This window comes from Podarcis melisellensis (assembly GCF_964234715.1).
Source record: "Podarcis melisellensis genome assembly, chromosome: 4".
NCBI lineage: Eukaryota > Metazoa > Chordata > Lepidosauria > Squamata > Lacertidae > Podarcis > Podarcis melisellensis.
In genome coordinates, this window is record NC_138531.1 from 52,024,090 (window position 1) to 52,037,675 (window position 13,586).

Consider the following 13,586-nt stretch of genomic DNA (forward strand, 5'->3'; position numbering starts at 1 on the left):
ACATGCCTTTATTGCCTTGTGTCTTTAGCCACAGATGCTGTTGGACAGCATTAACTCAGGCAGCCATGTTGGGAACAAGGTGGCTGGAATGAAATGGTACAGATGGCAATGCTTTTACAAGTCTTTGATGCTCTTTGAGATACATGTGTTAATTTACAGTTGTTAAGCAGAAGGTGAAAAGCCGTCCCCATAGCAGTTAAAGCTATTCTTAACGCCAGTAGCAGCTGGCAGGGACTGTAAGGAAGGGACTGTGGAAAACATGACGTCAAACAAGTGAGGCTAATTAACACCAGTTTCCCAAATTAGAAAGTCTGCAATAGCTAGAATTTAAAAATAACACCTTAATGATTTCTAAAAATAGCAGCTGACTTGCCATTGAGTATCATGACCTCCATTAAACTTGGAGCCTGTTTCCTGTGACTAATGGCGTAAATCGCATTTACCTTTTATATTCTATTCTCTTTGGGATTAGCACTGAAGCTTAAGGCCTGACCTTGAAAGGCCTTCTCATAAAGACCTAAGATGAGCTCTCAAATTGTACACAACGCATGGTGCATACAGGTATGCATACAGGTATGACAGGATGTTTAATTAACTGGGAGAAATCAAAACCAGTGTACCAAGGATGGGTCTCTGTACATGAATAAAAGGTCAAGGAAAGAAATTGGAGCACCAATGAACTGAAATTAAAAGGCAAAGAGGATGATTTGGCCAATAAGACTCTGGATTAGGACACAAAAAGAAAACCTCAAGTCTTCTTTAGGCTTCTTGCATAAATTCAGGTAAGGCGGCTAATTTCCCAAAGGTTACTTTCCCCATCAATTAAACAGAGTTAATAGTACTGATCTTATAGGGAAGATCCTCCTATATAATTTATATTTCTATTTGTTCATTTGTTTTATATTTCTCTGAGTCCATCAGGGTTTTCTTTTAATGGATACCCTAGACAAAGAACATATAGATAGAGTTGGCGCAAATAATGACAACCTGTAGTAGATATAATATAAAATATGTAAAGGCAGTATGTAATATGTAATATGTAAAGGATATTGGATTTGGCCATGGGAGATCTGGATTCTAATCCTACCTGTCTTGTGCAGTTTAAGTTTATGGTGTATTAAGCTTTATGAACGAAATATAATTCTAAATCTAATAGAGATTATGGATGGCATCAAACAAAATAGTTAGTGCAAGAATTTCCATTCACTCAGCAGAACTTCCCTTTCCTCGCTTCTCTCCACACCTTCCCAAAATTTGATCCAGAGGGTTGGGGTGGAAACTCAGAACAGATTTAGGGGGTGTACATAATTATATAACAAAATCTATAATAGAGTTTATTAAAAACCTATCCTCCATTTATGAGCAGTCATGAAACAGGCCCAAATAAGCACCAAACTTTAGATGCATCCAGAACAACATCAACATCAAAAAACCTGGACCTGTTTGACTGTAATTTGGTACACTTTATCCTGGACAGGCTGCTATGTCTGCAAATTTCATCTACTCCTGTAAATGGGGGGGGGGGGGACATTGACATTTCTAAAAAATGTCAACAGCAAATGGGGCAGGGAACATTGTCTTTTTTCTTGTGGACTTGGCCTCAGACCCCAGTCCAGCTCAGACAGCTGTTTTCTGAAGTGTTGAATCGGGGTCTGAACTGAATCATCTGGTTGGTGCACAGATCTATTATTTTGCTTCTTTTCCCCTTGGATCCTATTTGAATTTCGACTCAACAGTTACTTCATGTTTTAACTTTCCGAGTTTTTGATCACACTCTCTTTCTCTCACACAGCTTTTGTAGGCAGCTTGCAAATGAAGCATTAGCAGAGATCACTGAAACTAAGATTTACACAGGTGGAAGGGCCTCTATTTCTTTCATGGTGTTTCAGCTTGAATTTATTATAGGATGTTTTCTATAACTGTGAAGGTACCACCTCTCAGAAGCTGCATGATACACATCTGGTTTCACATGCTGTCATCTAGATTAAAGCCATAACCGGAGTCTCCATAGGGGCTAATGAAAATTATTCCCCTTCAGGTTCCTTTATTAAAACAACACCATCTCAAGAAATAGTGGGAAGTGGGAAAGGGAACTGTAATCCACTGTGCTTTACCTTCTTCTAGAAGCCTTTTTTTTAAAAAAAATCACTTTAGTTGCTTTTCAGTTTGAGCAAACACAGCATCATTGTTTTTGTAATCCTGCTATGACCTTTTGGAAATGTTTTTATCCTGCAAAGTAGCTTTTAGGCTCCTGCTTCATAAATCTTTTCTCCCTCTGTTCCATAGGAATTTGAGAGCGTTCTAATCTTGCTGTTGTTGTTGTTTAAAGGAAATAGGTATTTTAGAAAGCCTGTTAAGAAGACAAAATGTTTCTTTTAAAGTATTTTTCAGTGTTATATCTTATATGGGTGTACACACACACACACACACACACACACACACACACACACACACAGTGTTATTCCTCATGGAGCAGACAGGGCAGGTGTAAATAACAAGAAGCAATTACTTTCCCACCGTTTTCACAGAGCGCATTAAAGTGGGTTAAATATGCTAATAATCACACTAACTGCCTCTGGAATGCACCTTACTGGTCACTGGAGTAATGCACTCGTATAATGTTTAACTTCTTGTTCCGCAATTACTTCTTTATTAGGCATCCAGAAGGTGTCAAAGCAAACCTGCCATATATCTCCCGGGAGAGGCTGTGCTTTCAGAAGGAGCCCCAACCAAGATACTGCACCGAGCAGTATAACCAGGACAAACATTAACATGGCCAGCATGGCTATTCAGTTACTGGGCTTCTTCCTGAGTCTTCTCGGTCTTGCTGGGACAATAACTGCAACCATCCTGCCTCACTGGTGGAGAACGGCCCACGTGGGGACCAACATCATCACGGCTGTAGCGTACATGAAGGGTCTCTGGATGGAATGTGTTTGGCACAGCACTGGCATCTATCAGTGCCAGCTTCACCACTCTCCGTTGGCTTTGCCTCGCGACCTCCAAGCAGCCCGTGCCATGATGGTGATTTCCTGTGTTCTTTCCACCTTGGCCTGCGTGGTTGCTGTTTTTGGCATGGAGTGCACCCGGTGCGTCAAAGGGTCCTCTGCCAAAAACGTGTTTGCTGTCTTGGGCGGAGTCCTCTTCATACTGGCTGGGCTCGTGTGCCTCGTCCCTGTTTCTTGGTCAACCAATGATGTGGTAACTGATTTCTACAACCCAATGCTGCCCAATGGGATGAAGTATGAGATCGGGCAAGCCCTTTACCTTGGCTTCGTTTGTGCTTCATTGAGTATCATTGGTGGAACCATCCTCTGCGTTTCATGTCAACGGACTGGGAACGATTTAACCTACCGCTCACAGCCGAGGAGTACAAGGGCAGCTCCAGCCTACAGACCCCCAGTGGCCTACAAGGCAAACCACACCTCATCACTAACTTCTGCTTCTCACAGTGGTTACAGGTTAAATGACTATGTGTAAGTTCTCTGGGATCTACTTTTATAATCTCAGTATGTGGGGTGTTTTCAAGGTGGTGTTATTAATGTACAGTCATTTTCATACAATGTTTACCTCTGCTTTGCTGTTCATGTAAAGAATATGTGTAATTTTTTTTTAAAAAAACAATGCTTTGAAACTCCCAATTAAAAATTACGGACTCGTAGATTCTAGAGCATGTAACTTTCTTTATCTGTGGAATCATGGTTATTATATGAACTTCTGCTGTATAGAGCTCTGTTTCCATTAAGGTAAAGGTAAAGGGACCCCTGACCATTAGGTCCAGTCGTGACCAACTCTGGGGTTGCGGCGCTCATCTTGCTTTATTGGCCGAGGGAGCCGGCGTACAGCTTCCAAGTCATGTGGCCAGCATGACTAAGCCGCTTCTGGCGAACCAGAGCAGCGCACAGAAATGCCTTTTACCTTCCCACCAGAGTGGTACCTATTTATCTACTTGCACTTTGATGTGCTTTCGAACTGCTAGGTTGGCAGGAGCAGGGACTGAGCAACGGGAGCTCACCCCGTGCGGGGATTCAAACCACCAACCTTCTGATCAGCAAGTCCTAGGCTCTGTGGTTTAACCCACAGTGCCACCCGCGTCCCTCTGTTTCTATTACCTGATTCAAATGGAAAAAACCCACACACATTTACATACAAATAATAAGAAGAAAGAGTACACAGTCTGAATATAGAATATCCCATAATAATAATTAGTATTATAATAGTTTACTAGTTACTTTTTGTAGAAATCTCACAAATTTGTACAAATCTCACAAATTTGTACAAATTCTAAAACAGTGTATATATACCTGAAGGAGTATCTCCACCACTGTTGTTCAGTCCAGACACTGAGATCTAGCTCCGAGGGCCTTCTGGCGGTTCCCTCACTGCAAGAAGTGAAGTTACAGAAACCCAGGCAGAGGGCCTTCTTGGTAGTGGCACCCAACTTGTAAAATACCCTCCTATTAGAAGGAAAACAAATAAACATCTATTTAGAAGACATCTGAGGGCCCTGTATAGGGAAGTTTTTAATGTTTGGTGTTTTATGGTGTTGCTGGAAGCTGCCCAGAATGTCTGGGACAACCCAGTCAGATGGATAGGATATAAATAATAAAATTATTTTTATTGAGGAGAATTTGAGGCATGTGTGCCAAAGAAGCCAAATATGGGCCTCAGGATTCTCCCCAGGCCACAACTTTCCCAAGCCACATCCCTCACTAATCCCACTTTTAAAAAAATGATTTTATTAAAGATTTTCTTCGTTTACAAAAGCACATGCATTGTCTCTTTCTTCAGGTTGTGTTTCTACAGATCAGTTACATTTGTTGTGAGACATTGGTGTTATATGCAGTATAGGGCTGGGAAGAAAAGAGTGGGGGACCGGAGAGAGGGGGTGGGGTAGTAAAGCTTATGTTCTTTTACTTAGTATGTTTTAGGTAGAGGCATCTTGCTAGTTTCCCACTAGTTGTACTAGTTTCTCGGCAGGTGAGTTGCTGTTACTTACCAGGATGGGGAGGGGCAAAGTGGTGGTGGGAGTCTGTGCAGTGCAAATGCACCGATGAAGCCAATCTGGATGTTCCTGCTGGGGCATTCATACATTGCTGGCCTCCCCATCACCTCACCCCTCCTGGTAAGCAACAGGGACCCAGCTGCCGGGAAGCCAGGGTAGCTGCTCTGCCCTACCTAGTGAGCCCTTTCTGCTGGCAGGAATCTGCCCTTGAACTCTGATGATGAACATCTTCATTGCCTGAATCGAGGATAGAAGGGGATGTGTGTGGAGAAACCAGCCTACTGAACAATGGTAAAATTCTGGTTTATTGAATCTGTCCACTTAAATAGAAGGTTGCTCAGAGTGCTCAGAGGGGAATGTGGTCGTCTGGCTTAAAAGTCTTGCCAGTCCTGTTCCAAATGGTTAAAAAATAAATCTGATAAATGGGGCTCCAGTTAGAGAATTCTAGACTCTGGACAGTCTTCCAGTAGGGTTTCTTTAAATGGCAATATTGTTTAGCTGACTTAAACATGTGCCATACCCGTCCTGCTGCATTTGGAAGCCTTCCTGCTCATTCGACTGAGTGGGGGGCCCTGGACATCAGCCCCAGAGTCCTGCCCTGATGGTGTCTCTGTGGGTAAATGACTTCCTTCTTTCACTCTATTCTGTAAGCCCTATTTAATGAGCTATTGTGACCACCAGCAGATTCATTTTCTCATAGATTTAATGGGGTGCTTTTTTTCTTTTGCAGAGCCATTGGAAAAATTGGTGCCTGATCATTTACTGCAATATTGTCCTGTGATTTGATTCCATAGATGCTGCCACCCTACTTGGCATAAGGCTGCTCGGTGTTAGTATGAAAGCACAGGTGATGGTTGGTGGTGAGACCCAGGCAGGGAACTTCCTTCCAGGCATGACAAAGACTTGCTAACATGTGATCTGTCAGTTTCAGTTTCTCTTGCTTTCTAATATGTCGAGTCTTCAGGTTGGTACATTTCCACAATAACAGGTGACTTTTAAGGCAATATGGACACTCATATTTGAAGAGAATATGAGATTCAAGGCAGGGCTGTATGTTATTAGAAACATCATATCTAACTTAGTTTACCTTTCTTCACTTACCTTTCCAAAGATGTAAGGCACTGTGGCTGAATGTATAAAGTTTAATTCTGAACGGGTGAAAAATCAGAATATCTCTCATCAAGTTTATTGTGAATCCTGAATTCACATTGTGTGCCTTTTTCTTTCTTCAATTTTTTTTTTTAATCATCTAATTGAACAATAGTGCATTAAAAGCTCAGTTAACCTGGTTTGGCAGTTCCTGTCAATTTCATTCATTATCTCCCAGACTTATATTTAGTTCCGGAAAAGGCAAGTCCGCAAGAATAACTCTGCAGTTTACACACTCCATAACTTTACAGTTCCTTTTATCAGCTGAATATTGCCACAGGAAGCACTTCATTTTGTCTCTATGTACCAGGTGAGTTTACAAACATTGAAACGTAGAGTCCATTACCACAACTGTTGGAAATACGATACGTTTTGTGGTCATGTGGTCCAAGGGAAACAACGTTAGAGACTTCTATTCAGGAGGATGTTCCGTTTATACTACCTGTTCATGATTTCTGTACATAGAAGTGAGGAACCCAGAGCCCAACAATATCTAGAGGGCTACCACTGACATCATCCTGGACTACAGACCATTCTATCTGGGGCTGATGGGAGTTAAACTGCAACATCTGTCCCAATTTTTTTCTACAAAGTGGATTGTATTCAAGAAAACCATGTAATATAGAAACTCAAGAGTTCTCCTCGGCTCTCCTTTAGAGACAGGAAGTGGTTCTTCTCTCTAGAGTGAAAAGAGGCACTCTGAGAAAGTGTGGGAGAGCTTCACCATTAAGGTGTAATGGGAAGTTTCCAGTTTTGACACACAGAGTTAACTTCAGCTGCTTTTAGTAGATTGCAGGTTTTAAAGTTACATTGCCCAGCTATTTCTCTGTGTGTTTTTTAAGTGAAAAGAAAATCCATAATTTAAGGAACATGATTGCCAGTACCAGTGGGCCATATGCTGGAAACACTATAACTAATACTATATATTTCAAATGTAGCTGTAACGGATTATTAGCATAATAAATACACACATGGACGTAGCTGATGAAATCCTAGGGGTGGAAGAATGCTTTCGTAAATGTGGCCCACTTGTAAAAACATTGGCTCACACAGTGAGTGTCAGTATTGAGCAGTGAGGAAAAGTATCAGGTAATCCACTAAAGGTGAACGAAAAAAATTGACATGAAATTAACTGTGAGGCAGCCCAGATCAATGAAGTGGGATACTTTTTTGTAGTGAGACTACACAGGATCCAGGTGACGAAATCGCAATGAGAAGATTTGCACTTCAGGTGTTTTGTTTTGTTGTTGTTAGACTGTTGGGCTTAATTGTACTAATAATTTACAACAGGTCAATGCTTAATTGAAGCAGATTCATCTGCTCTTTAGCATATGCACTGAAACAGATGAAAATATAGCTGTGATAGGAACTCGTGCTAGTTTCCCATAACACATACAGAGTGCACATGCTCTCCACAGAGTAACAAGTTCTTGTGCACCATGCATCAGGGAGAAAGTCTTGCAGGCCAGTTCCTTTGCTTTCTGCATCCCCAAGGGCAACAACAGTGGCTCAAGACCTGGTGTCATATATACAATTCATGATGAACCATTTCTGTAGGGTTGGGATGGCCCAGCCCCTAACAGACCTCATGTTTCATTGAGTGATGATGGCCCTCTCTCAGAATTTGGGTTTAGTTATGTAGCAAGTGATGAATTTGGAGTTACATACGCTCCCACCCATTGCTGAGGCTGCAAACCTTTAATTACTCACCAGGGATGAAGTCCCACTGAGTTCACTGCATTTTAGTAAGTTATTTATACTGATATATATATATATATATATATATATATATATATATATATATATATATATATATATATATATAAAAATGTGTGTGTGTGCACTTTTATGCAAACTTTCTCTGAACATAATGCATTTTTGTAACACCTTTCTTTTTTCTTCTTTTTTTTAACTGCATTGCAAAACTTGGAAAAGGATACCTGCATTTCAGTCTGCATATTTTTTTCAGGAAGTAAACATTTGGTAGACTCTCAATTTCTCCCCCTCCCCCTTTCTATAGAGGTGCAGGGGCATACCCAGGTATTGGCCCGTTGCCCCCTCCCCTGAAGGGGGGTGGAAAAATCGTGCCTCTGTACTCTGGCTTATAGTGGCCAGGAGCCTGCCCATCTGTGTGCTCAGACAGACCAATAGAGGAGAAGGAGCAGCAGAGCAGACCTGATCCTGGTGGCTGCAGAGGAAGTCACTGGTGGCGGGGCATAAAAGGTGACACAAAGCAATTTTTTTCAGTTTCTGGTCCATGGTCTTTCCTGGCTTCTGAGGTGCCAATGCATCCTTTTGCCAAGGGCACAAGGGACTGGTTGTGGGTGCTAATACATCTCCTTGCCAAGACCTCTAGGTTTGCCTCAGCACTCTCCTATTCATGTCTACTTGTAATGAAGTCCTGCTGTGTAACTGAGATATAATCCATCATTAATGCAATCCGTTTAGAAAAAATACTTTGGAAAGTCCTAGTAATGCTTGCAAAAGCATTTGTTGTGCATGACATTGGCACATTCTCCACAAAAAAAAGCTGTTTGCAACGCTTGCTAACTTGCTTGGAGAAGCAAGCAGTGCATATAGCGATGAGGCTGCTGCATGGACCTGCCAGGACTGATAAAGGAATGCTAAGGAAAGGCCGAAGTTTAGTGTTACATAGGGGAAATTGTAAAGCTGAGTAAAGTAATGGACAGTGAGTGAACATTATGTAATGCAGTGGTGAGGAACCTGTGCCCCTCCAGATGTTTTTGGATTCCAATTTCCATCAGCCCCACACAGAATGGTCAATGTTCGGGAGATGGAATTTAACAACATCTGGAGGGTCACAGGTTCCTTATGTAATGTATGTTGGTTAGGATAACACGCTTCTACTTACTTGGCTTGACGGTTGCACTTATTTACATTACGGAGTGAAAGGAGGCATGTCATTTCCTGCCATTTATCTCACCTATTAAAACCGTCAGGGAATGCCGCCGACTAACAATGGGTTTGCCAAGTCCAAACATGGGGATCCTGCCGGCCACTTTAAGAGCTCATAGGCAGCCTGCTGCCCAGCAGTCCTGAGACGTTAAATCTCACAACAGAGCACATGCAGTAACATTTCAACATGACAAGAAGGTGGATGTGCCTGTATATAAAATATAAAATCTCTCTCTCTCTCTCTCTCTCTCTCTCTCTCTCTCTCTCTCTCTCTCTCTCTCTCTCTCTCTCTCTTTCCTGGACTTGCTAGTTTGGGCTGCATAACAAGGTGAAACTATTCCGAAGTTATGCTGGCAAATTTCTAATAAAACTTGATAGTAAGAAAATACAGTAGACGTAAAATAAGCCATGATGAAAGGAACAGATATTTCAAATGCCTCTGGGTTAATAGAAGTATTTGTTTCTTAGTGAGCTTGCTTGTCACTCATCAGAGATTGAAAAAACTGAATGTGGAAAATTCCCCCTACAGAAGTTAAGCAATGCCTGGAGGCAGATGGTGTTTGATATTTTATGATGTCAAAGGCTCTCTGCTGGAAAGCATTCTGAAATACCAGACAATGCACCATTGGAAACCTCTGTGCATCTCCCTCCTGCCACTTTTTTGTTTGTTGATTCGAAACACACACACACATTGTGGTGCAATCCTATGGATGGGTAATCAAAAGTAATCTCAATTGTCTTCCATGGAGCTTCCTCCTTGGTAAATCTATGTAGGGTTGCAGCCTATAATTAAGTACTTTGGTAATGATAATAAAGGTAAAAGGTAGGTAGAGGACCGCTGGATGGTTAAGTCCAGGCAAATAAATCTGCTCAATGGCCTTGTTTTGAGGTTAAAATAGATATAGATTATCTACTACTATAAGATCGCTCTGTGCCCCTTGCCTTTGCCCTATCTGAAGGCAACTACCTGAAGCAGGGAGCCTTTTGTATAGTCAGAGCTCCCTGTGTGTTGTAGAACCACAGTTCTAAAATGTGTTGGGAGCCTCCACAGATACAGAAGGCTTCCTTTTCAGATAGCTGCCTACTATGTGTTGGAAAGTGATGATGGGATAGAGCTATTGCGCTCATTCCTTACTCCCTGTGTTTACATTTCCCTATTGCTAACAGCTGCATGGGGCTCTGGTAATCAATGACTGTAAATATTTATTATTAGGATCATTGCATTTGGTAGGCAAAAGGTAATATTCACCATGTAATGTATGACTGTAAATATACATTGTTTGATTTAAGGAGCGTTGCCTTTCTATACCAGAAAGGTTATTTCTCCAGAAGGGGAGCTAAATTATCTGGGTTTTGTTTCTAATCAAATCAATTTATTCCAAGTAGCTGTGAACATTAACAGTAGGTTAATCACCGATTAACCAGTAGGTTAATTGCAGAATCTCACAGAAGTGCAGCTGATCGCTCCTGCCCTATTTCAGCACAGCAGGCAGACAATCTGAATGGAGTATTAACTACCTGCTGTGCTTGGCTGGCCTCTTTTTCTTAAAATAAATAACCCTATGAAAAAGTCATTAACAGAATATTTGGGCTTGCTGTAGAAAGAAAATTAAAAGTATCAAAGTAACGTCAAAATTTTAACAGCCTTCCTTATTGCAGAGGAACAGGCATCCCACAGCTGTTCATATTGCCTGATGTGCTGTAGCCAACTATAATTGCAGCCCAACATTTCCTCCTTAAAAGTGTTCCTTGCCCAGGAGCCGAGCCAAGTACATTTTGGACAAGCCTAGGGTGTTAAAAATATGAATGTGCTCTTATTGGAGCAAACCTGCATGTTTCATATTAAATGTGCTCATTGAGAAAATAATCCTGCAGAGTTTGTCAAGATGATAATTACTTTGGCAAAAAAAGAGAAGACCACCTTGCCTGGCCTTCATCAAAAATGGACTCCATTTACCAGAGTTTAATGGAGAGGCCTTGCTTGAAATGGACTGTGATGCATAAACGTTGCTGGTTCCTATTTTTAATATTTATGGTTCAACTGCCTGGCAAATTATCTGGTTCCCTCAAGGGGCCCCCTTTGCACAGGGCCTACTTCAGTCTACAAAGGAATAATGGTTCCACTCCTCTGTGCCTGCCATTGTAGGAGGCCTGAAAGATCAGGTTTGATTTCTATTTTTATTTCACAGTTGTGGGTTTTTTTGACGTAGGGACCTCCAAATATGTACAGAATCATAGAATTGTATTGTTGGAAAGGACTCTGAGGGTCATCTGGTCCAGCTCCCTGCAATGTAGGAAATTCAGCTAAAACATCCAAGACAGATGACCATCCAGCCTCTGCTTAAAAACCTCCAAGGAAGGAGAACCCACAACCTCCTAAGGGATGTTCTTTCCAAAACACTTCAGAAATTTTTTGTTGGAAGGGATGGGGGGGAGTGGGGTTTATTGATTTGTTTGTTTTGTTCTTATTATGTACTTTGTGTTTTTATCATGTATTTTGATGTTGTGAAGAGATCTGTGGACAAAACGTAGACAAATTTAATACAAATAATAATAATACAGTGGTACCTCGGGTTACAGACGCTTCAGGTTACATACACTTCAGGTTACAGACTCCGCTAACTCAGAAGTAGTACCTCAGGTTAAGAACAGTTTCAGGTTAAGAACAGACCTCCAGAACGAATTAAGTTCTTAACCCAAGGTACCACTGTAATAATATAGCATTACCAAAATGTGGATCATGGATTGATCACCATCACCACCTCCTTCTCTAAGCTTAAGTATAGCAGATCTGTTCACACGCTAAAGGCAAAGAGTGACTGCAGAAGATAGTTGGTTCTTAGATGTAGACATCTGAGGAAAAAGATATCATGTGAATTAGCAATACACATATTACACTGACATGTGTGAAATCCATCAAAGGGAAAAATGCCTTTGAGTATAACATGCAATGGCTCAAGTCACATGTATTCCCAAATTTCCCTGGCCATGCCTACATAAAATAAACCAGTGCTTCATTGTTTTCTGAAAGTTTCCAACATGCATTTGGTTTGCCAGCAACCTTGTGGAAGACAGCCCTAAAGTAAAAGCCCAGCCTTTCAGTTACTGAGGATTCAAACACTATAAATCTAACTACAGAGCAATTGTGTATAAAAAACTTTTTTAAGCACAGTGAGACAAAGCAATTGTGAAATGTTTGAACAACTGTGAATTGGACATTTCTGACTTTAAGGCCTCTTTTAAGAAGTAAAACAGTGCAAAGATAAAAAAATAAAATGTCCATTTTGCTGGCCCACTTGAAATTGCAGATATGCTGGCATATATATATATATATATATATATATATATATATATATATATATGAAAATCTACGAAAGCATATATATATATATATATATATATTTATATGTGTGTGTGTGTGTGTGTGTGTGTAGTCACTCCCAAAGTAGCATGTAGTTATAGTCTTGCATTAGATAAGCTTTCTAGTTTGGTGCACCTAGGATGCAACTTAGAACTACAGTAGTTGGTGGCAACATTCAGCTCCCATACAAACCCCTTAAAACCGTATTCCTGTTAAACAGTGACACCCAGTGGCCAGATGCTATTTACCCACTTTTCTCTGCATTCTGCAAACATGTTGTCTGCTTTTGATTAAGGAATGCCATAAGTTATTTTTTAAATGCACATTGTACAAAGAGACCTGCTTGTACATTTTATTGTATGTGGACAAACTGAAATAGCTAATGCCATAATGGGGGAAAATTCATAACAGCAGCTTTGTTCATCTGTTGTGGTTCAGTAAAGTCAAAGGAAAAGGAAGAGAGCATTGGCAGATTGGCCTGCAGCTGAACCAGCCCTGACTTGAGGGGAACTGATGTTACCTTTTGCAATGTTATACTGATCTATTAAAAACTCCATATTCTAGCCGTTTGCATGCTTTAGGACAGGAATGCGCAAGCCTGGAACTAAAGGAAATTAATGATGTCAAGATAAAGAAATCAGCAAGGCATAATGTTCTCTTGGGAACGGTAAATTAATAAATAAATTCTGTTTCTATACAACATTGGGTTTTTAATTGTAAGCTTCATGTTTTATTTAATGCTTACTATAAGATCATTTGAGAACTAACCATTCAGCTTTACAGTACCTTTTACATGTGGGTGCAGTAACCCATCAGTAGAGCAGCTGCTGAAGAAAGGAGTGCCACATTAATTGCCCTGCCTGTTCATTGCAATTGGGGTGAGAACATATTAACATAATAGTTTATTATTTATATGTCACCCATCTGACCGGGTTCCCCCAGCCACTCTGGGCGGCTTCCAGAAAGGGCAACTCCCCCCCCCCCCCAATTTGATTCGAGTTTATTTATTATTGAGATATATTACCCAGTCATCAAAAGTCTCAGGGCAGTTTACATAAAATAAATATACAAATGAAACTACAGTAAGACATAGTAATAGTAGGAAACCAATATGGTACAATGGGTGGGAAGAACAAACTGCACCAGGGCCAGTGC

The 13,586-nt window shown here is 40.9% G+C and overlaps 1 protein-coding gene across 1 annotated transcript; it reads left to right on the forward strand.

Moving 5' to 3' along the window:
- Positions 1-2,731: 2,731 nt before the first annotated feature.
- Positions 2,732-5,809, forward strand: CLDN14 (claudin 14). The gene is made up of 2 exons (XM_081907962.1): positions 2,732-3,476; positions 5,736-5,809. Exons 1-2 carry the CDS (start codon positions 2,773-2,775, stop codon positions 5,758-5,760), a joined length of 729 nt encoding a protein of 242 aa, XP_081764088.1. The 5' UTR covers positions 2,732-2,772; the 3' UTR covers positions 5,761-5,809.
- The last annotated feature ends 7,777 nt before the right edge of the window (positions 5,810-13,586 follow it).

What these genes read in the sequence shown, in the direction of transcription:
- CLDN14 (XM_081907962.1), top strand. Translation starts at nt 2,773, where the DNA reads ATGGCCAGCATGGCTATTCAGTTACTGGGCTTCTTCCTGAGTCTTCTC. An exon ending in TACAGGTTAAATGACTATGT is followed by an intron (nt 3,477 to 5,735) that starts GTAAGTTCTCTG and finishes TTTCTTTTGCAG; the next exon opens with AGCCATTGGAAAAATTGGTG.